The 22,500-nt window shown below is 44.1% G+C and overlaps 1 protein-coding gene across 1 annotated transcript in view; it reads left to right on the top strand.

Annotated features, from left to right (window-relative positions):
* The first annotated feature begins 2,668 nt into the window (after positions 1–2,668).
* Positions 2,669–22,500, top strand: part of bdg (sodium-dependent transporter bedraggled) — a 237,130-nt gene continuing 217,298 nt past the window's right edge. Inside the window, exon 1 of the mRNA XM_069321555.1 lies at positions 2,669–5,535. Coding sequence (XP_069177656.1) covers positions 2,756–5,535 — 2,780 coding nt within the window. The 5' untranslated portion in view covers positions 2,669–2,755. The remainder of the gene's footprint in view (positions 5,536–22,500) is intronic.

The raw sequence follows: 22,500 nt of genomic DNA, 5'->3' as shown, positions 1-22,500 counted from the left end.
ATTGAGTGATGAAGATTAAGCCACCCGAGGTGGCATGGGCATGAATAGCCCGTAACTCATAAGAGACGAGAAAGGCACGGGCATAAGTATGGCAAGAAAGAGGTGAGGAGGAGGAAATCTTGGAGGAAGGTAAAAGCAAGGCGAAAGATAGGGGTAATAAAGGGCAAGAAGAGGGTAATAAAAGGAGTACATGGGAACGAAAGAGAAAGTAAAAGAAAAAGATAAATAAAGAAAGAAAGGAAAAAAAGGCCGTTGACATCTACCTTTTGTTAGGTCCCGTTTGTTAGAAAGTCTTGAATATTTGAGCATGTACTGTGAAGGGGAAGAGTCAACAGCAACTAAGCCAGGACTCGGGTTCATGTTGGGTGCTTGTGTATCAGAGCCGATTCGACAAGACTGCGTCTGTACAGAGTAGAGGCAGGAAAGATTATTTTAGAAGAAGACCAATCAATAGGATGATTAGAACCCCTAACATGACAGAAGAGAATATTGTTTGTGTCTGCAGACCACTTCTTTTGTGTTCCTTGAGTCTGTCATTTAGTGTACGGCCAGTTTCCCCAAAGTATTGGAGAGGACAAGACGATCAAGAAACAGTAGACACCAACAGCATTAGAAGCAGAAGTGTGAACAAGATTAGTACGAAGAATGTTAGTGTGATGAAAGGCGCGAGCTTTATGTCAAGAGGACGAAAGGTATTAGTAAGAGTTTTGAGTTCAGATATGAAGGAAAAGCAGAGAAAATTACTAGTAGTTTTGGAAGCACTTTTAGGATGAAAGAAATTTAGTTTAGCTTGAGAGTAGACGCAGTTGATTAAATGCAAGGGTAACCAAGGCGAGAGAAAGATTTGTAAATAAAGGAAATTTCAAAATCAAGAAACTGAAGGTCGCTGATGCGTAGAGCGCGGAGGAAGAGAGAGACGAGGACACTTTTCTTAACAGAAGGAGGATGGTACGAAAAGAAGTGAATATACATGCCACTATGCATAGGTTTGCGGTAGACGGAGAAAAAGATCCCGGACACAGAGCTGAGAACATGAATGTCAAGAAAAGGAAGGAGGGAATTAGATTCCCATTCAACTTTGAAATGGATGGAAGGAGCCAGATTGTTAAAAAGGGGAGAGAAAAGGCTGGAAAAGATTAAGGTCATGAGGCCATAAAGCAAAAATGTCATCAACATAGCGAAGCCAGAGAGAGGGACGAGTATAAATAGCGGGAAGAAGAACGGTTTCGTCTCGTCTTTCGCCTTCCTCGTCTCTACACAGTCGACTTGATAATGGTCCAGGACGGACCGAAACCCGTCGTCGTCTTTTCATCTTCTAGTGTGTAGTTTGGTCAACATGTATCATACTATTATTATAACAGGAAGAGCCGCATATCTATGGGTCATCCAGCATACGTCATTAGATCTCTAGACGTCATCGCTGTTAGGCTTGTAGACGCACCTACAAGTACCTTTGACAGTCTACACCAGCTGCGAAAGTAGATCTGACCAAATGCAAACGGCCAGCAGAGGTATTCGCATACCCTAGGAAACTATTTATGTTAATATCATAAAAACGTAAAATTTTGAGTATTCTATCACAAATATTTAAGAGAAGTTTATTCCATTCACAATTATGTACAGCCGGAAATCCTAGCGAAACCGCAAGTTTTGCTCACTGGGGAAGGTAGGGAGGGAATTATCAGGGGGAAAACCCCAAGCCATTACTACTATATAGCACTTGGAAGGGATCACGATTTTCAAAGTTACAGCCCCGCTCCCGTGCCAGGTAAGTCCACTACGGGCTCACCATAGCCCGTGCTACTTGGGACTTTTTGTTCCAAGTAGCGAATCTTAAACAACAACAACGTCACGATAAGAATTTGGGATGGGACGGTAGGAAGGAATGGTGCCCAGCCACTTGGACGGTCGGGGATTGAACGCCGACCTGCATTAAGGGAGACCGTCGTTCTACCGTCCAGCCCCAAGTTACGGAGTGAATGCCAATGATTGTAAACCTTTCACCGCGCTGATTGTATGGGTGTGCATGATAAACAAATCCAATTAAAATGTTAATCATTGATTTTATTGGGGACTCATTACGCGAGGCTTAATCGAGGTCCCCCCAAGCTTCTACAAGTGTACAATGTGAGAGGCATTATAGGCAAGTAGGGAAAAGGTGGGTGGCAACTTGGAGGTAGGAAGGAACACTGCCTGCACCAGGGGTCACTGCTGGCTGTTGTCACACGTGCTGCTCGTCGCCCCGGGCAACCCCACGCCTCACTTACTCTATTTTTTGTGTAATAATTGCCTAGTTAGCCTTCATATGTTGCCTTGCTCTTTACGTGTAATAGTATTTATTTACAATTATCTCTCACTGTGAATTTAATTTCAAAATATGTAACACGTTAGAGAAATTGGAGCAATTAAAGGAGTAAGAATGGCAGGTCATGGCAACTGGCGAGTTACCGCTGAACTCGGTCAGGTGATTGCCGGACGCACGATACCTCTAAGGGATTGTTAGATTTATTTCGCGACGTTCTCATTTCGTAAGACAAATAAACAAGAATCAAATATAAATGCTAAAGCTAAAAAAGTTGTAGTAAAAGCAATGAACTGTTAACAATAGTTAACTTAGAGATATATGTATCGCTCACAGTACGAGAGTGGCGCCCCACGCAGCAATGGCTGGTTCTACGCCAGTCGTGTGTGTGCAGGTGAAGCGTTGGGTTGTGTCACCATCCATGTGCGTATAATCTTGAGCAGCACTAGCACTATGGCAAGTGCCGTAGATGCTGTGGTAGATGAGGGGGAGGCGTTGGGTGGTGTTGTGGATAAATACTTCTCTTTTATCTACGAGGAACCCACCGATGACGCCTTCAGCGATGTGGAAGAGAGCGTGATCGACTCTGCCGTCGGCCACGGCTCTTTCATGGAAGACACCTTCCTTACCACATTTCCAGATGACCCCACATACCAAAATATGTGCCAGGAGGAAGATAATACCTCGGACAATGATTGTAAACCAGACTCAACAGACTTGGAAGCCGAACAAGGTGTGAAGAAGGTAAACACGTCCGTCGCTCATTTGCAGTCTGAGAATCTCGCTGGCAGAAGCCCCCAAGGTGGTGGTGGTCATTCTCTAAGACATGATTTGGGGAGTCTCGAGAAACTGAATGCAGATGAGGCAACATCCTACGAACATGCTTTGAAGAGGTTTAAAAACGACAATGCTAGTCTAGATGGGTACGACTCTGAAGCAGAATTATCGTGTTGGGAAGTTCCGGAGTTAATGGGTGACACAACCACTAGTGTGGGAGGTGATGCCCCAGCCTGCATGTCTGTCACCACCACTCTGCCTCTGGAAAACCCAAGCCCCAAGGTAAACCATCAGGTAAATCCACAATCGAACTTTCAGCTGAACTCTCACGTGAACTCGGATCTGGACTTATCATATGTGCATTTAAATCCGGAGTCGAAGCCCCTGTGTGGCCTTGAGGCAGAATCACCACAGCACGGGTCTGTGATGACCACGTCTCAACCACAGCACGGTCCTGTGATGACCATGTCGCCGCCACAGCACGGGTCTGTGATGACCACGTCGCCGCCACAGCACGGACCTGTGATGACCACGTCTCAACCACAGCACAGTCCTGTGATTACCACGTCGCCGCCACAGCACGGTCCTGTGATGACCACGTCGCCGCCACAGCACGGGTCTGTGATGACTACGTCGCCGCCACAGCACGGTCCTGTGATGACCACGTCGCCGCCACAGCACAGTCCTGTGATGACCACGTCGTCACCACAGCACGGTCCTGTGATGACCACGCCGTCAGACCCCACCGTCTCCTTCACACCGGAAGCACAGAAGGAGACTAGTCCCGAGCCGCAGCCCAACACCGTTACTCCTATCCTCTTGTTCGACAACTCTCACTCCATTTACGTGAGCGGCGACGCCCAGGACCGGAACACGAGAGCCACGGCAGTGTACCTCAACGCCAAACAAGACAGGTCATGCAGTTATGTGGTTCCTTGCCATGATAGTTCATCCGCAGTTACCATTAAGATTAACCCAGACGATGAGAGCTCCGTAGATAACGTGTTAATAGGGGATTGCGATGCGGTTTTAGTGAGTGAAGTGGGCCCTGACGCCTTTGGAAGGTTTCTTGAGGAAATGCAAAAACCATACAAGAGTGTTGCCTTTAGTAAGTGTGAACAAAGTGGTGCTAGAGTTAATTTACACGAGGAAATGCACAAGCCTTTCGTGACAGGTGATTTCGGCGAAGTTAACAGTGAGGGTAGCGCGAGGTACGATAGTTTTGGTGCTTGTGGGGACGGTGCTGTGCTCGATATTGAGGCGATTGAGTGTGATATCCTAGACGAATTGTTTGAGGGCATTATCAAGAAAGAGGCGAATTCCACATCCAAACTGTTAAAGCCCGAAGAGATTTTAGTCCACGATGGGATAAGGGTGGATGGGGATGATTGTGGTGGGATGGAGGATAGCGGTGAGAGGGGTTGTATGCGCGAGCCCCCGAGGGAGGAGCACGAGGGAGGTTCTACCCAACCTCAGTCGGTAAGACAAGACTTTGTGTCGACCGTCTCTGAACTGGAATATGATGCTCTAGATTTCATGCTGCCTGAAAAGCTATCCCGGCCACACACTCCCAAGAGGCTGACTATCCCTATCGTGTCATCAGAACAGAGACAAGTCGTTGATGGGGCTAGCGACAGGACATTAAGTAATGATATCCCTAGGGAGAGAGATGGCCTGTCTGGGGACGGGAGTAGGGGGGAGGGACCTGTTGCTCCCGCTATTGAAAGTGATGACGTGAGTGCGGCAGGTAATTCAGATCACGAGAACACGGGTGGGGACCGTGACTCCACATGTTCTGACACGTGTTTTGTGTCGGGGAGCACAGGTGAGCAACACCGGGCACTTGGAGATCACAGCGATGACCCGGCATCACCCCAATCAATCACCCAAGACCTACCCAGTTTTGTCGCAGCTCTATCTGTCCCCTCCGGCGAAATGGCCACACCTTCGGATCATCCTCTCCCGCCCACGTCTCCGGTCACCTGTAGTGAGAGTGAGGACTGCTCTTGGCATGAAATTGGGGCAGTAGGTGGTGCTGGGATCTGGCGTCCTGACAAACTTGACGCCACCATCTCCGCACCGAACACTGCCACTCATAACGCTGACATTCGCGACTTCGAAGCTGACTGTGAATCTGATGAGGATTCTGGAACGGGACTTGTGGCAGCGGTATCAAGGGTCGTACGGCGCAGTATGAGACGCATGCGACGCCTACGTCTATCTGGGCGTGGGTCACACCGCCGGAGGCACGGTGCAAGTCAGGGAATAGGCGTGAGTGAGGAGACGGAGGTGCGGCGTGCCCTGCCACCTGCCCCGCCTGTAGGTCTGTCTGCCGTCCGCTCCCCCGCCGCCGCCTCCATCATAGTCACCTCTCTCATGGCTGCTCTCGCCCCACCTCCTCTCTACGCCCCTAGAGAGACCCTGGAGCCCCCACCAGGTGACACCCTCACACGAAGGTAAGGTTCTATGTTAGTCTAGCGTGCAAGGTGTGAATTCTTACATGAAGGTTAGATTACGTTGATAAACTTAATAATTGCAGATAACGTTTCACTGTAGGTAAAGACATTTAAGAAATCTGTCAGAACGTTATCTATAGTCATTCACATTATTTTTCTTCGTTACCAGCCCTTTGCGCTGTCTTCAGGTTAGGTCATGTATTATTGAGCAACGTTTATAAAACAGTGTATATTCCTGGGTTGAAACGACAGGACGTTTCCTGTCGTCCGGGAAAAACGCATGTTCAAAGAAGTCGTTACGCCTGAAGCATGCCAAAGTTGTAGTCATGGTTCTTGGGATACAAGACGAAGGCACCACCACTGTAGTAACGGTTCTTCCTTTCGCCATCTGGTTCATCGTTATTCTGCTACTGTCATTAGGCAACATCTTGCGGCCAACTCTATAATACTGTGGTGTGGGGATTAACGTCCTTGAAAGAAAGAACTATCCTGATTCAAACCCCTGAGCATATGTGTAAAACGAGTGGCGTATCGTTTTTAGAGGAAAATGGCTCTCTGACTGGCATAAGGGCCAAGTCACAACATTAAAATACAGAATTCAACAAGGTGGGAGACCAATTCCAAGCTGGCAATACATATTAAAACTATCCTTCAGGAATGTAGTTAATTATAATTCTAGTTATTGTATTCGACACTAGAATGGTATGCAAAATCTAATACAGCGCAACAAAATGACCCGTTTACAACAAAGCTGGTTCTAAAGATAAATGGTTATAAAGGTTTATTAAATGCCTACCCTTGTATCGTTTGGGAAGAGCCAGACAACATTGTTATGGCAGACAGCCAAGTTGTTTAGGCTAGAATGGGTAATAACACGGGTCACATTGTACACATCAGATTAGCTACAGGAACGTATAGAAGAATTTCTACATCGTGCTGATAGTAAGTAGAGCGTGATAAAGGTGAATTGTAGAAGTCAATCCCATTCGACTTTAACTGCAGATAGGCTTGTAGCAAAATATTATCGTTATATGGTAAAATAAATAATTATATACGTAAAAATTACAACATCCAAAATGATGGGGTTCAGGAGTTGAAGCTAAATCCCTGCAAGGCAAAGAGCACTCATGAAACCGAAGAATACAGGTAAATATATAAATAATTAAGATTTGTTAAAATCAATGATGGGCGTGGTTGGGCGAGTTGCTGTTACCATACACGGTTCATCTAATAAGCTGATGAGTTTAGAAGCATATAATTCTGATATTAATTTCCACTGTTATCTTGCAAATGTTATTGTTACTGGTACTGTTGCATAATCTGGCCCGGCTTTTAGCCATGTTACTGATGTTGCATCGTTGGTACTGATGTTGCTATTGTTGGTACTGATGTTGCAAGATCAGTACCAACATCGTTGGTACTGATGCTGCTATTGTTGGTACTGATGTTGCAAGATCAGTACCAACATCGTTGGTACTGATGTTGCTACAGTGATGGTGCCGCTGTGATTGGCCTATGATGCCATTTTCCCACGCACACTCGGTCTTTGTTCTGCTGTCTTCCCTCTTGTTCTGTTTTTTTATCTCACGATTTGTCTATTTCTCTTCACTTGCTCGTTTTTCTATCTTGTTATTTTTGCTGCATCTTGATCATCTGGTTTTTTTTTGTCTCGTACTTCTCTCTTGTTGTTCCCTTTTGTTCATTCTTCTATTTTCTATTTTTTCTTATATTCCTGTCCTCTTCCCTCTTTTTGCTGCAGTTCCCTCCTTCACCCTCTCGTGTATAATTATTTAAGAAATAATTGAAATTGCAAGAATATTACTTCCCGTGTGCGTGAGATTTATCAGTTAATTATTCATTTTTCGGAGCCTTGGGAAGAGCCCTGAACCATCGGATGTGGGAACGGCGCACTGTTACATGATTGTGAGGGGGGGGGGGGATGATTGTTCGTGAACGGTGGGGAAGGGGGGAAGGGCATGATGTTCGCGAGGAGGGTGTGGCATGGTCGTTCGTGAGGAGGATGTGGCGTGGTCGTTCGTGAGGAGGGTGTGGCGTGGTCGTTCGTGAGGAGGATGTGGCATGGTCGTTCGTGAGGAGGATGTGGCATGGTCGTTCGTGAGGAGGGTGTGGCATGGTCGTTCGTGAGGAGGGTGTGGCATGGTCGTTCGTGAGGGTGTGGCATGGTCGTTCGTAAGGAGGATGTGGCATGGTCGTTCGTGAGGAGGGTGTGGCGTGGTCGTTCGTGAAGAGGATGTGGCATGGTCGTTCGTGAGGAGGATGTGGCATGGTCGTTCGTGAGGAGGATGTGGCATGGTCGTTCGTGAGGAGGGTGTGGCGTGGTCGTTCGTGAGGAGGATGTGGCGTGGTCGTTCGTGAGGAGGATGTGGCGTGGTCGTTCGTGAGGAGGATGTGGCGTGGTCGTTCGTGAGGAGGATGTGGCATGGTCGTTCGTGAGGAGGATGTGGCGTGGTCGTTCGTGAGGATGTGGCGTGGTCGTTCGTGAGGAGGATGTGGCATGGTCGTTCGTGAGGAGGATGTGGCATGGTCGTTCGTGAGGAGGGTGTGGCGTGGTCGTTCGTGAGGAGGATGTGGCATGGTCGTTCGTGAGGAGGATGTGGCGTGGTCGTTCGTGAGGAGGATGTGGCGTGGTCGTTCGTGAGGAGGATGTGGCGTGGTCGTTCGTGAGGAGGATGTGGCGTGGTCGTTCGTGAGGAGGATGTGGCGTGGTCGTTCGTGAGGAGGGTGTGGCGTGGTCGTTCGTGAGGAGGATGTGGCGTGGTCGTTCGTGAGGAGGATGTGGCATGGTCGTTGTGAGGATGTGGCGTGGTCGTTCGTGAGGAGGATGTGGCGTGGTCGTTCGTGAGGAGGATGTGGCGTGGTCGTTCGTGAGGAGGGTGTGGCGTGGTCGTTCGTGAGGAGGATGTGGCGTGGTCGTTCGTGAGGAGGATGTGGCATGGTCGTTGTGAGGATGTGGCATGGTCGTTCGTGAGGAGGATGTGGCGTGGTCGTTCGTGAGGAGGATGTGGCGTGGTCGTTCGTGAGGAGGATGTGGCGTGGTCGTTCGTGAGGAGGGTGTGGCGTGGTCGTTCGTGAGGAGGGTGTGGCGTGATCTTTCCAGAAGGTTAGTAAGTGATCGTTCATCAGGGACGTGGGATGGAAACGGTCGTGAGGAATGTGATCATTCGCCAGATGTGAACGTTCAGTTTTAAGGTGGATAACGGCATAAAAAGATAACTCACGCAGGGTAATTAGTTGCTTAATGATACGGTCGGAAGAATGTGTAATTCCAGTTACTATTGTTAGAGGCGCCTTAAAGAACATTATTGTGTATAACAACCGTGTTCGCCAAAGGCTTTGTCAACGTCCAATTAGCGAGGGTTGCCCAAATTGCAACAAAACACTGTCCTTTTATCTTGAAAGGAAAAATCTGGCAAATATCTGGTAAGATCGCCAATGTTCGCGAGTGAATTAAATTGAGTTAAATACTATTATATGTTCGATAAGAGGTCAGTATAAATCTGCTTTGTACTGTGGAAGCTTTCTGTAACCTTAAGACGAGTAGTGAGAGAGCTAAGAGCGAAATAAGGGCATTGTGGAGCAAGCCTTGGTGGTGCCGCGAACAATGGTTTTCCTAACTCACCCCCACCCCCTCGCTTGACCTTTCAGGCGCTGTATATCAGTGCTTATCGACTTTTATTTAATTACAAAGGTACTCGGGGAGGCTCCAGGAATTAATACAATTGTTTATCCATACTTGGTCTGTAATTGCCACGTTCACAAAGGCAGGTTGAGAGTGGCGTGAGTTTTCCCAGTCTCCATCCTTGAGGAACCGACCAATGGCAAGCACAGATTGTCCAGCTAAAAGTTCTCACGCCTCCGGAACCTCTCGTGTAGCTCGTCCGCCGGGGACTTATTAAATCAAAACATTGTTCACGGAGGCTCAAAGTTTTATCATAGCCATAAAATAATAATTTAATTATTTGTAATAATACTCGCCTTGTTCTACCGCAGATAATGTTTATTGTAAAGCGCTTCATAACGTCGCCTTAAGCTTGAGAAACGGATACAGTCATGGCGGGAGGGGCCTTGAAACATGAACGCCAGTATCCGCGTAACTTTTGCTATTTCAGTTGCCTTTGTCAGTGACGGAAATATTAATAAGGTGTCGGGAAACACGCTAGGTGGCAACAGCAGCACGGGACACCTCTGTCGGGCAGTTGGTGTATCTGGTGTGCGCTTAAGATGGCCATGTTGGTGGTGTGTTCTAATTCGTTTAAAGTTACGGTAACTTGACTTGTTTCATGGGGTTTCGTTCCGTGGCCTACCCATCTTCCTCTCGGATTTAGGTAATTTAATAGAAGATCATGTTAATTTAAGTGAGGTTACGTTAAACGGTTAACTTCTTCAATCTGCACATTTTAGGTAATAATCCATAATGTATATCCAAGACAACAAAAAATTATATCCCGGTTTATATTTAACAGTTAGTCTTTAGGATTATTTATCCAACATATCAAAATGAGTGATTATTTCTTAACCAATTGTTAATCATTTGAGCAAGTTTATTTTGTATTTAACTTGAGCAGTGGTAATGTATAACATACACTATTTATTCAGTTACGCGTCTCAAAATAAGACAAATCCGCAATGGATTGGTAACAATTGCGATAAATGGCACAAATATTGCCTGGTTCAGTGAAAACTGTAAGTACAGTTACGCCAAGGTTGTGAGAGTTTATGACTGTGATCAGGAACCCTGTATATTGTCCCCGTTGTTTGTGTGTGTGTTGTTCAGCTTCGTTTACTCTAGTGACTTGAGTGAATGCGAGTGAGTAAGCAAGCAAGCAAGGAGCGTACACATGTAAACTAGTCTAGGCTACATGTACACTCCTCCTGACATTACCGACCACACCACCACACAGCCGGTCTTATACCACAACACTACAAAGTACTCTTACCCCGTCGTGCAGCTCATAAGATCATAAAAGAGAACAGCTGTGTACGCATAGCTGCTGGTCCACGTGAGGCAGCACATTAAGGGCCCAAGACATTGAAACACTACTAATAAAGGAACATTAATCCTCTGAACCACCTCAAGATAACATCGGTAACTCCCACTCTTGATCTTGTCCTAGGCTGGTGCTTGAAGTATCCCGGCGAGTTTGTTTTTATGATTTAACTTGGTATCCTAACGTGTTCCACAGATCTACGTCTATATTTAAGAATAGGATTTTTGTTTAAATCTAAACTTACGCTATTTAAATCTAATGTTTCATTTTATCTGAGGGCAATGTTTAAAATATACGTCCACTTAATGAACACTTTGATCCCGTTGAGCGCTGTAATGTTATCCCTGTTTACGCTACTGCGCCATTCTTAAAATTTACAAGGAGGGTTCCTAATGTCCGGGATTTATTTGGCCTAATCATAATGGACTAAACTGATAAATTGTTAATGATCAAATTAACAAGAACAGTTAACAATAAATGTGAAAAGCTAAAACGTTATAAAACCCGTATAGCTGGATAGGCAAAAATAAGTAGTAAAGAGTTCTTTCAGATACAGTATATTGAAGATAATAAGACTGAAAACTGAGACAGGACGTGTAACTGATAATAACTAAGAAATGGGTGGTACTTAAAATCAGTACATTATTTCTGTATTTACTAAGGGAACTTTTCTCCTGCAGCTGAACATGTCTCTCTAAGTTGTGAGGTCAAGTTGACTAGTTGTAACCAGGTAGATTATCAAATATAAATGTTTGTCTAACAAGTCTTTGGGATGAGAGAGCTTCTTCCAGAGCCGTTAATGAATGTTAGATGAGCTTAATGAGCTCTTGTCTTGTATATTAAATAAATCATTAGAGTTTAGTAGAGTTCCAGAATCGTAGAGAATGGTGTGGTACCGGTTAAAAAAGGGGGGGGGGGGATAGGGCATAAGTCACTTGGGTATACAAATGGATGAAAGGACATAACAGCTTCTGTTAATAATGTTTCTAGAAGCTTATCTTGTGGCCTTTTTGAGATTTTCAACATTTTATTTTTTATTTTAGAGCCCTTCCTATCATACTCAAGATTTTTTTAACATTCGGACTCAGGAATCATAATACAGCTTAATTAATAACTGGTATACGTGTTTAGTCTTTGACAGAATTTAGTAGCTGTTCCACTTTTCTGTCATTGGCAAAATGGCTTTATGTTGTTCACTCCTGTATTTAGATTATTTATATGTATAGTGAGGCCTAACAATAAAGGCTCCAGGAGAGCCTGTAATATTTTGTGACCCTCCCAAACTTTGCGCCGTTCATTACTGTGCGATAGCCTGATCCAGTTTAGATGACTCTTCAGTGCCACAGCCTAGCTAACACGTCTGTTTTCTCTTATAATCTTGCGTGTGGAACTGTATTAAAAGCCTTGGACTACTGAAGTACAGGTATATATTATAGTATTCTGCTGCTTCAAATATAACTGAGAATATAGAGAAATTAAACATGGTTGCCCCCTTTTGCACTGCCACATTGTGAATTTGTTTTTTTACGAGAGTATGAATTGCATTTTGTTTAATAGCTTAAAATTAGTTTCCCTGCAATTGACCATAACTTAATTCGACTATAGTTTAATTAAGTATTAGTAATCATTTCCCATTTTTAACAATTACTCCATCCGAACCTCATCTATAATTGTGGCAGTGACTGACTGGTGGGGGTTGGTCTGCCTACATGGGACTTGCTTTTCTTGAATTTTACCGCTTATGAATTTCTTTAGTAATTATTAATTTTTTTTCCTGCTTCTGTAAATTAGAGACTAACACGCTCGCTCGCTTGCTCACTCACCCACTCAAGGATAACAAGTGTAGATCAGCCCCTGATGTATGTGGTGACAAAATCAGCCGCATGAAGTGCTTGGTCATGGGCTTTGGATACGACGTGAGTCAAGCATCTTAAGACAATTGTGACGCTTAGAGTGGACGAGGAACCAGAATGGCTAAAAATATCCACTCCAGGTGTATACTTTAGGAATTAGACGCCTAAATAGCCTAATGAGGGTTGAAAGATCGTATCTTAAATATAGTGCTATTGGTAGAAATAATAAGAATTAGTAATACCGCAATCCTTACTGTGCGGTGACCTACTCTGGCTAGGCTGTGGTAGCGGGCGGTGATCCCTGCGGCCCGTCGCCACCAGTGTAGTCCACTGCAACACTTGCAACATCACTACTTGTTCATCTCTACCAAGGCCAGGTGGCTGGGGTGTGTTGTTGCTGAGGCCAGGTGGCTAGGGTGTGTTGGTGGTGGGGCCAGGTGGCTGGGGTGTGTTGTTGGTGGGGCCAGGTGGCTGGGGTGTGTTGTTGCTGAGGCCAGGTGGCTAGGGTGTGTTGGTGGTGGGGCCAGGTGGCTGGGGTGTGTTGTTGGTGGGGCCAGGTGGCTGGGGTGTGTTGTTGCTGAGGCCAGGTGGCTGGGGTGTGTTGTTGGTGGGGCCAGGTGGCTGGGGTGTGTTGTGGCAGGAGCCAGATGGCTGTGGTTGTCGGAATAGTCAATGTGTATGTGTACATTGAAAGGTAGAACTATATATATATATCGCGCTCTCTATATATATAACGCCCTGTAATTGTGTGTTGACATGTTCTTAATAGTAGGCAGTATATTAGTTTATATATCTACCAGGTTATCAATGCATTTTCCAGGGTAATTAGACTTTAAAAAGAGCCATGATTGATGACCAGGCAGGGTGGAGGGTACGGAAGTATTGGAGCTTGAGAGGTAGAAAGTTAGTGCAGGCCTCATTGCATTATACCCTCACCAGTGTAAAACAAATGTATAACACTGAAACTATGAGATGTTTAACATTAGAAGCTATTGACAGTCATCTTCAAAATCTCAAACCGACTGAATCCTATGCCTTTACTGATTGCTCTGTGCAGTTAGGCACTGGCAGAATAGGTTATATGCGCAGTATATAAATGGAATGAAATGATCATGTCTAGTACACAGAGATTGAACGACTGGGCAAGCACGACACAGACTGAGCTATTGGGTATTCATCTAGCCACTGAGTACCTTAAGCTCAATGATGGAGTTGTTTTCTGTGACTCTAAAAGAGCTCTGCAGTCCTTAAATAACCCATCACAATGTATGTCGGAAATAGCTTGTAATATTAAATGTAATGTAATTTTTGCCAATGGTAATAACTATTGAATAAAATTTGTGTGGATCCCATCCTATGTTGGAGTTGGAAAACATGACTTTGTAGATTGATTGGCCAATGAATGAGGCTTGCAGCCTACAGTTTAGACTTAGTCTTGTGTATGACCCTCTGTCCTGCGTGACAGTGAATACCAGCATTATCCTCACTTTAATAAGAATTAATTGAAATCCTCAGATTAGGCAAAATTGTAATTGATTTTGTCAATAAAGATGTTAATAATAAAACACAGGATTACTTTGATGACTAGTGTGCGAAGCACTGTGTTGTCTTTGTTGCACAAGCATCACTTTGGTATTGCTAGTGAACGAGGCGTTATTCTGGTAGTGGTAATAAGCGAGGCCTTATTCTGGTATGGAAAATGTGCGAAGTTGGGTGTATAATGTAGGGTAGCGGTGATATAATTTTGCCAGTGTATTGTACAGGACAAGTATGGTGGGGTTATGAAGTAGTACTGGAGAGATAGGGGGGGGATGAATAGGCGGAGAGGGTGATTGGAAAGAGGGGGGGGGGAGAAGAGACCGCTCACAAGTGAGAGGATCAATGCAGGTATATACTGGTAGTGATTTGCCTTATCCAGGTGTATACTGATGTTTTTAACCTAAGCCTAAGTTGTGGGAAAAAGTTATTTTACTGTAATTGGTTTTCTTAGTTATTCCGCGACCGACTTGTAACAAGTGGAATAGAGTACTGTACATTGTAGCCCAAATCGGGAAGGTGGCGGGGTGGTGGGGGGGGGGCTTCAAGCAGCAAGCATTGTCAAGTGTTAAATGTTCATAGTGTGAAGGGAGAGTGTGTCACACCGTGGTGGAGAGATTATTGTATTGGAATCGCAGTTCAGTTTTCGTGTTGTTAGAAGCTAAGGCTAGAAGGGAACTGAAGGGTTAGGTTTTACTTAGATCATTTAAATTTTAGGCTTTCTGGGATTCTATAAGTACTAAACGTGGTCGTTTTTCTGCTTGCCACAGTATATTTTGTTAATATTCGAGCCATATTACCTGTAGCTACTGTGATTGTTTTGAAGGATGGGTTGGGAACATGATATTGTAGATTATGAAAACCTTCATAATCTACCAATGATGCCGATGCAATGATCCTGCTTTTCAAATCAAATGAATGCTGCTAAATGCTTATCTTCACTTTCAAGCAAGGAGAGATTTCTGAAACTGAAGGAGAACCGGCAAATAGGCACACATACACACAGTGTATGTGTGGGAGCCTTAGGGGGGTCTGATTAGGAGTGGACAGCGCTCTGGACTTGTAATACTAGGTTCCAGGTTCGATCCCGGCTGATTGCAGAAACAAAAAAGTGTCTTTCACCCTGATGCTCCTGTTACCTAGCAGTAAATAGGTACCTGGGAGTTAGACAGCTGTTACGGGCTGCTTCCTGGATGTGTGTGTGGGGGGGGGGGAAGGGTGGAGAAGACAAAAATTAGTAGTTAGTAACAGTTGATTGACAGTTAAGAGGCGGGCCGGAAGAGCCAGAGCTCAACCCCCGCAAGCACAATTAGGTTAGTACAGTAAAACACCATAATTATCGGGACCGTATCGAAGGTGACGAGTGTTTTATCACAAAATATACATAGAAGATTCTCGAAGGTTAGATCCCAAATTAGCAAAATAAATTATTGGAGCGATAGATATGGTAAGAAATGCAGAGTAGACCCGTTTGAATATCAGAGACCCAAGGCTTTTAACCTTCCACTAAATATAGCCTAAGAAATATTAGGCGAACAAAAGTAGACAGAGGCATTAGGACAGGTTCCCGCCGGGTTGTGGACTGATGGATATGGGCTGCCACACTAGTTAACCTTACCGATCAAGTTATCAGACATGTATAGCCCCCGGGCGGGGCTGGGAGAGTACAACACGATACCCACGACAGGTAAAACCACCCACACGTTGCCCGTCAGATCATTACCCCCGCTTGCCCGTCACCCTGTAGTCTGGACGCTCTTGGCCCGTCCTCCTTCCATCGTTATGCAGACTGGCTGCTGAAGGACCTCCTTCCTTCACCTTCATGTAGTCTGAAGGCTGTTTGACTCTTCCCGCTGATTGACCTTCATGCAGTCTGGACGTTGTAGGACCTGTCCTTACATGGCGGAAATTCCTAGGTGGAGCCTAAGGGATTGGAGGAAGACGTGGCTGTGTGTGTGCGTGTGCGTGTGCGTGTGCGTGTGTGTGTGTGTGTGTGTGTGTGTGTGTGTGTGTGTGTGTGTGTGTACACTTGCCTATTTGTGCCTGCAGGATCGAACATTGACTCTTGGATCTCACCTTTCTAACTATCGGTTGTTTACAGCAATGACTCCGGTCCCATTTCCCTATCATATCTAGTTTTAAAATTATGATTAGTTTGCTTCCATAACCTGCTCCTTAAGTGCATTCCATTTTTCCACTACTCTCACGCTAAAAGAAAACTTCCTAACATCTCTGTGACTCATCTGAGTTTCCAGCTTCCACCCATGTACCCTCGTTCTGTTACTATTCCGTGTGAACATTTCACCCATTTCCACTTTATCAACTCCTCTGAGTATTTTATACGTTCCTATCATGTCCCCCCTCCTCTCTCTTCTTTTTCTAGTGTCGTAAGGTTCAGTTCCTTCAGACGCTCTTCATATCCCATCCCTCGTAACTCTGGGACAAGCCCCGTCTCAAACTTCTGAACCTTTTCCAGTTTCCTTATGTTTCTTCAGGTGGGGGATCCATGATGGGGCGGCGTACTCTAAGACTGGTCTCACGTAGGCAGTGTAAAGCGACCTAAAAGCCTCCTCACTTAAGTTTCTGAATGATGTTCTAACTTTCGCCAGTGTAGAGTACGCTGCTGCTGTTATCCTATATGTGTCTCAGGAGTTAGATTAGGTGTTACGTCCAATCCCAGGCCTCTTTCTCGAATCGTCACAGGTAGGCAGTTCCCCTTTATTGTGTACTGTCCCTTTTGGTCTCCAGTCACCTGATTCCATTTCCATAACTTTATAATTGCTCGTTGTGAACGCCCGTAGCCATTTCTCTGACCATCTCTGCAACTTGTTCAAGTCCTCTTGGAGGATCCTACAATCCTCATCTGTCACAACTCTTCTCGTTAATTTTGCGTCATCCGCGAACATTGACAATGTAGGATTCTACTCCTGTAAACATGTCATTTGCGTATATTAGAAATAGAATTGGTCCCAGCACCGATCCTTGAGGTACTCCATGTTACCTATCGTACGTTACGGCTCGTGATCCTACAGCAGCCAACTTTAATTACGTTTAGGGATACGACACAACTGCTGTTCTCAATAGCGAATCACCAGTATAACCCCTTAATAAGTAATGAGCACAATAATAAAATCTTCATTAGGACTGAAGAATAGATAAAACAATATTATATAAAATTATATTAAATAAATCTCAATAGCAAACAGATGATTATATGGTCACAATATATCACATTAAAAATATCACTGTATCTTCCAGACATTAAATTAAAATGATAATAGGTATGGCTATGACAGAACAAAAAATATAACTTAACTCCAAGATGTTATCTCCCTGGTTCCCGTTCAGCTACTGAATAAAATAACGCGGGAGTCCAAACACATTGCCTTGCCCCGCGAATAATTTGCCAAAGTTACAATATTATTTATTTCAACAATGGAGCAATACATTGTGACAAGAGTAATCTTAAACTAACTTAATGAATAATTAATACATATTGATATACACAAATAAAGTAAGTGTTTCTTTACATAGTAATTAAAATATGCATACAGAAGAGAATAATGGCATGCACCCCAGCAACGGACGATCCCACGACAATTTGCCAGATACAGTTCACTCAATTATTATTCACCTCTGTTACCCACTTATGATCACATATAAATCATTAGTTCCCGTGGGAAAACTGATCACACAAAGAAATAAAACAATCATTCCCACGATACGTTGGGCCTAACGCCAACACTGTAACATGAATGTGCATTTGCATAGAACATATAAGTATAACAATATACATGCTTGTAATTTATACACAATTATAAATGTACATATTAATATATTTACTTACGTATCTTATAAGGGTACGTAACACTCCACTCGTTACTGTTCGCTAGTCCGACTTCTCGGCCCCCCCTCCTTACCGTTACTCTTTGGCCCCTTCCTGTTAGGTAGTTCCTTATCCACGCTAGGGCCTCTCAAGTTTGAATAGCACTCTCATGTGTGGTACTGTATCAAAGGCTTTTTTGGCAGTCTGGAAATATGCAGTCCGCCCAATCTTCTCTGTCTTGTCTTATTCTTGTTATTTTATCATGGAATTCCGAAAGGTTAGTTAGGCATGATTTCCCTTTCCAGAACCCGTGTTGGTGTTTGTTTACAAACCTAATGCTCTCCAGGTGTGCAAAAAGTCTTAGCCTAATTATTCTTTCAAGTATTTTCTCCTACAGGTCTATTCCATTCTATACTAAATCTGATTTCTTTGTGATCACTGTTCCCTAGCTCACTCCCTATTTCGATGTCATTAATTTGTGTTTCCCTGTTAGTTAACACTAAATCTAAAATATTATTTTCCCGTGTTGGTTCCTTAATGTGTTGCGTAAGAAAGCAATCGTCAATTAATTCTAGAAAATCTTCTGCTTCACTATTCCCTGTTTTGTTCAACCAGTTTATTCCACTAAAATTAAAGTCACCCATGACGTAAATACTGTTAGATCTAGATGCTCTAGATATTTCATCCCATTGATGCTTTGCTTCCATTCTGTCCAAGTTTGGTGTCCTATATATAACTCCTATTATAATATTATTTGCTTTTTCGTATAATTCTATCCAAATAGTTTCTGTGTGTGGCTCAGTTTTGATTCCCTCTTTGAGACTACATTTCAAATTGTCCCTAACATATATGGCTACTCCCCCTCCTCGTCTAATATATCTATCTGTGTGAAATAGTTTAAATCCATTTATTTGATATTCAGCTAATAGTTCTCTATTTTCTACATTCATCCACGTTTCGGTAAGTGCAATAATATCTATTTTTTATGTGCAGACAAGAGCATTTAATTCGTTAATTTTATTTCTTAGACTTCTACTGTTAGTGTAATATACCCTAAGTGAATTGTTATTTTGTGGCCCTTCTCTTTCCCTGATCATTTTGCCAATTCCTTTCTCCCACAAACACGTACTTTTATTATCTCCTTCCTCCAAATCAATTCCCATACCTCTATCAGCTAACAGTTTAAACCCAAACAAACACCTCTAACCACTTCTTCCAACGAGTTCGCAACAGCAACAACCCCAGCTCTCGATAGATGCACCCCATCACGAGCATACATTCCATTTCTTCCATAGAAGTGTTCCCAGTTGTCTATGAAAGATATTGCATTTGATTTGCAATATCTTTCCAGCCGGCAATTGACACCAAGTGCCCTCGATATCCATTCATTTCCTACTCCCTTTCTTGGAAGAATGCCACATATGATCGGGATTCCTCCCTTGCTCCTAACTAATTCAATGGCTGTCCTGAATCTCTGTATTAGTTCCTCACTCCTAACTCGTCCAACATCATTACCCCCTGCACTAATACAAATAATGGGTTTGTTCCCATTTCCTGTCATAATATCATTCATGTTTCCAACAATATCACCAATTCCAGCTCCCGGATAGCAAACCCTTAATCTGTTCCCCCTATCTCTGGCACAAAACGTTCTGTCTAAATACCTCACCTGGGAATCTCCCACAACCAAAATTCGCTTCGATTCTCCCTTTTCCTTTCGAGCAGTTTGAGGGACCTGCGTTTCAATGCTCCTCGTTACTTTGTCTTTGCCACCTCGTTGAACAACAGGTTCAACACAGCACTCGTCCTCTAATACGTCAAATGCGTTAAAAGTCCTTAGGTGTAGGCTATTAGTTGTCGACCTTGCCAAGGTCTTCTTAAGATTACTAATGTAATCGTTCCTAGTTCTGTTGCATCTAATCCATTTGTCCTCTGTCTTTTATCTTCTGTACTTCCTCCATTCTCTCCTGCTTCTCATTTTTGCGTCCTGACACTATTAAATCATGTGGTTATTATATTCTCTTCAACTTTTTTCCTTTACTGTTGGTATAAATCTCTCTTCGGCCTCCTGGCATTTCCATATGACTAGGTTCATCATATCTTGGACTGTTTTTCCTTTAATTTCATCCTCCCACTGCACTTCTCCCAAATAGTCCCTTATCTTCCTGTAGTCCCCTTTCCTGTAGTCAACTCTCTCTTCCCAGACCTCTTGTCCCTTGGTCACAATTTTAAGTTCCATCATGTAGTTAAAGATTAGGACACAATGGTCACTGGCTCCTAGTGGTATTTCATGTTCCATATTCGTTGTGGGGGAACCGACCTGTGAGATTTATATTTATTTAATTTATATGAATTTATAGTGTTTATATTTACATTAATTTATATATTTCGATAGCAATTTGTATTAGGTTTAAGCGGACTGTATTTCTGCAATATTCTCGTGGTTTATATTAAATTTATATATATGCAGCCAATCAAACTACAGTATTAAACTACATACAGTAATTGAAATTGAGAGGTCTTATCTTACTGTATGGCAGGCCTGGTCCACCAGGTGTAAACAAGGTTGATGACACCAAGTTATCCTCTTAGTTGAGGCTAGCATCAACACCATGTACTGCTTTACTAGGATTAATTCTTGCTTCCTCTTCAATTGTTCCTGTCGAAGGGCACTTGCTGTAAAGCCTGAATCCTATATATATGACAGCTATATCAGAGGAAATATTGGTATATTATTTATAAGATGAGGACGAAGGAATAATTACTTGGGTTTAGTCGCTTCGTGCGTGCTCGGTTCACCCAATATGTACCTAACATAACTGGCCAGGAATGTATGTAGTAATAAAGGGGTTTCGGTAATACACTTGCCTTATAGTAGACGTAGTTGTGTGTCGATAACAGAAGCACTTTACTCTTGTGACACAACTGTCCAAGGGAGAATTATAGGAGCTCAACTCGCTCCAGCGACTCTGGTCTAGCAATAATGGTTGACTACCTCCACCACTGATGCCCCTGGCTCTCTTGTCCACATGTCAACAAGTTACCGGTACACAGGTCACATTTACTCTATTTTGGTACTGATAATTAAGTTAATTAAATGAGATGTTTTTATGATGTTAAAAATCCAAAGAGTGCTGCATTAACAATAACTAACCAAGAGAATAACTGGTGAATTTATAGCGCTGTGTCAATGATATCCTTTTTTTATTGACGGAAAATTCCACTGCGCCACGTCTTCTATGAGTGAATTTATATATACAAAAGCAGCAATATTATCTGCATATTGTATTTAATATTAGTAAATGGTGTCGGGTTTTCCGACATTCGTAATGTCTTCCTCATTCTGGGTGGAAATCAGGTCTAACAGGCTCGGTGTATCCCCTCCTCTTTCCCTTGTCTTGCTTCATATGTTGTGATAGGGAATTCCTGTCAATAACGTCTATCTTTGCTCCCCACGTCCCCCCCCCCCCCCACCCATAGGGATTCGTTGATTCCCAATTGATTTCTCCGTGATTTAGGTCCCCCCATGAACAGCAGTTCCGCTCTCATTCTGTGTGCTATTGTTGCTGCCTTACCTGCTTGATACCTGCTTGATGGGGTTCTGGGAGTTCTACTCCCCAAGCCCGACCTGAGACCAGGCTTGACTTGTGAGAGTTTGGTCTACTAGGCTGTTGCTTGGAGCGGCCCGCAGGCCCACATACCCACCACAGCCCGGTTGGTCCGGCACGCTTTTCAGAAAACAGTCTAGATTTCTCTTGAAGATGTCCACGGTTGTTCCGGCAATATTTCTTAAGTCGCTGGGAGGACGTTGAACAACCGTGGACCTCTGATGTTTATACAGTGTTCTCTGATTATGCCTATGGCACCCCTGCTCTTCACTGGTTCTATTCTGCATTTTCTTCCATATCGTTCACTTCTTCTGCAGTTCATCAATACATGCCTTGTTGTTGTCATCATACACCTGCCTGGGCCTTCTACTGTTTGGTGGGGATTGTAGATTATCAAGATCACAATCTTCTTCCCATCTGCTGTCAGAGTTTCATGTATGGAGCTTGTGCTGTCATTGGTACCTCTATTTTCCTGGTCTTCAAACTTCCATTTCCATTGGTTTGTGTGTGTGTGCTCGTTCCTTCCCCCCCTCCCCTTCCTTCCTTCCTTCCTTCCTTCCTTCCTTCCTTCCTTCCTTCCTTCCTTCCTTCCTTCCTTCCTTCCTTCCTTCCTTCCTTCCTTCCTTCCTTCCTTCCTTCCTTCCTTCCTTCCTTCCTTCCTTCCTTCCTTCCTTCCTTCCTTCCTTCCTTCCTTTCCTCCCTCCCTCCCTCCCTCCCTCCCTTCCTTTCCTCCCTCCCTCCCTCCCTCCCTCCCTCCCTAGATGAGGGGAGAGGCGGGTAAAGCAGGAGATTATGGAAGGGGTGGAGGCTCTGGGGAGAGCAGAGGAGCAGTGTTGATGTGTGTGGCCGCTGGCCGGTGTGACTGTGGTTAGTGGTCTGGGCCCCTTCCTGTGGCAGTGTGCTCTCAGTCTGCCGCTCTTTCTTATCTTGGACTCTTGTTCTCAAAGCCTAGTGTGTGCGCGTGCGCGCGTACATACTCACCTAGTTGTGCTTGCGGGCGTTGAGCTCTGGCTCTTTGGTCCCGCCTCTCAACAGTCAATCAACTGGTGTACAGGTTCCTGAGCCTACTGGGCTCTATCATATCTACATTTGAGACTGTATGGAGTCAGCCTCCACCACATCACTGTCTAATG

Source organism: Procambarus clarkii, chromosome 10 (assembly GCF_040958095.1).
Source record: "Procambarus clarkii isolate CNS0578487 chromosome 10, FALCON_Pclarkii_2.0, whole genome shotgun sequence".
In the NCBI taxonomy this organism is placed as follows: domain Eukaryota; kingdom Metazoa; phylum Arthropoda; class Malacostraca; order Decapoda; family Cambaridae; genus Procambarus; species Procambarus clarkii.
The sequence above is the reverse complement of the archived record's forward strand: the minus strand, read 5'-3'. Positions and strand labels throughout refer to the sequence as shown.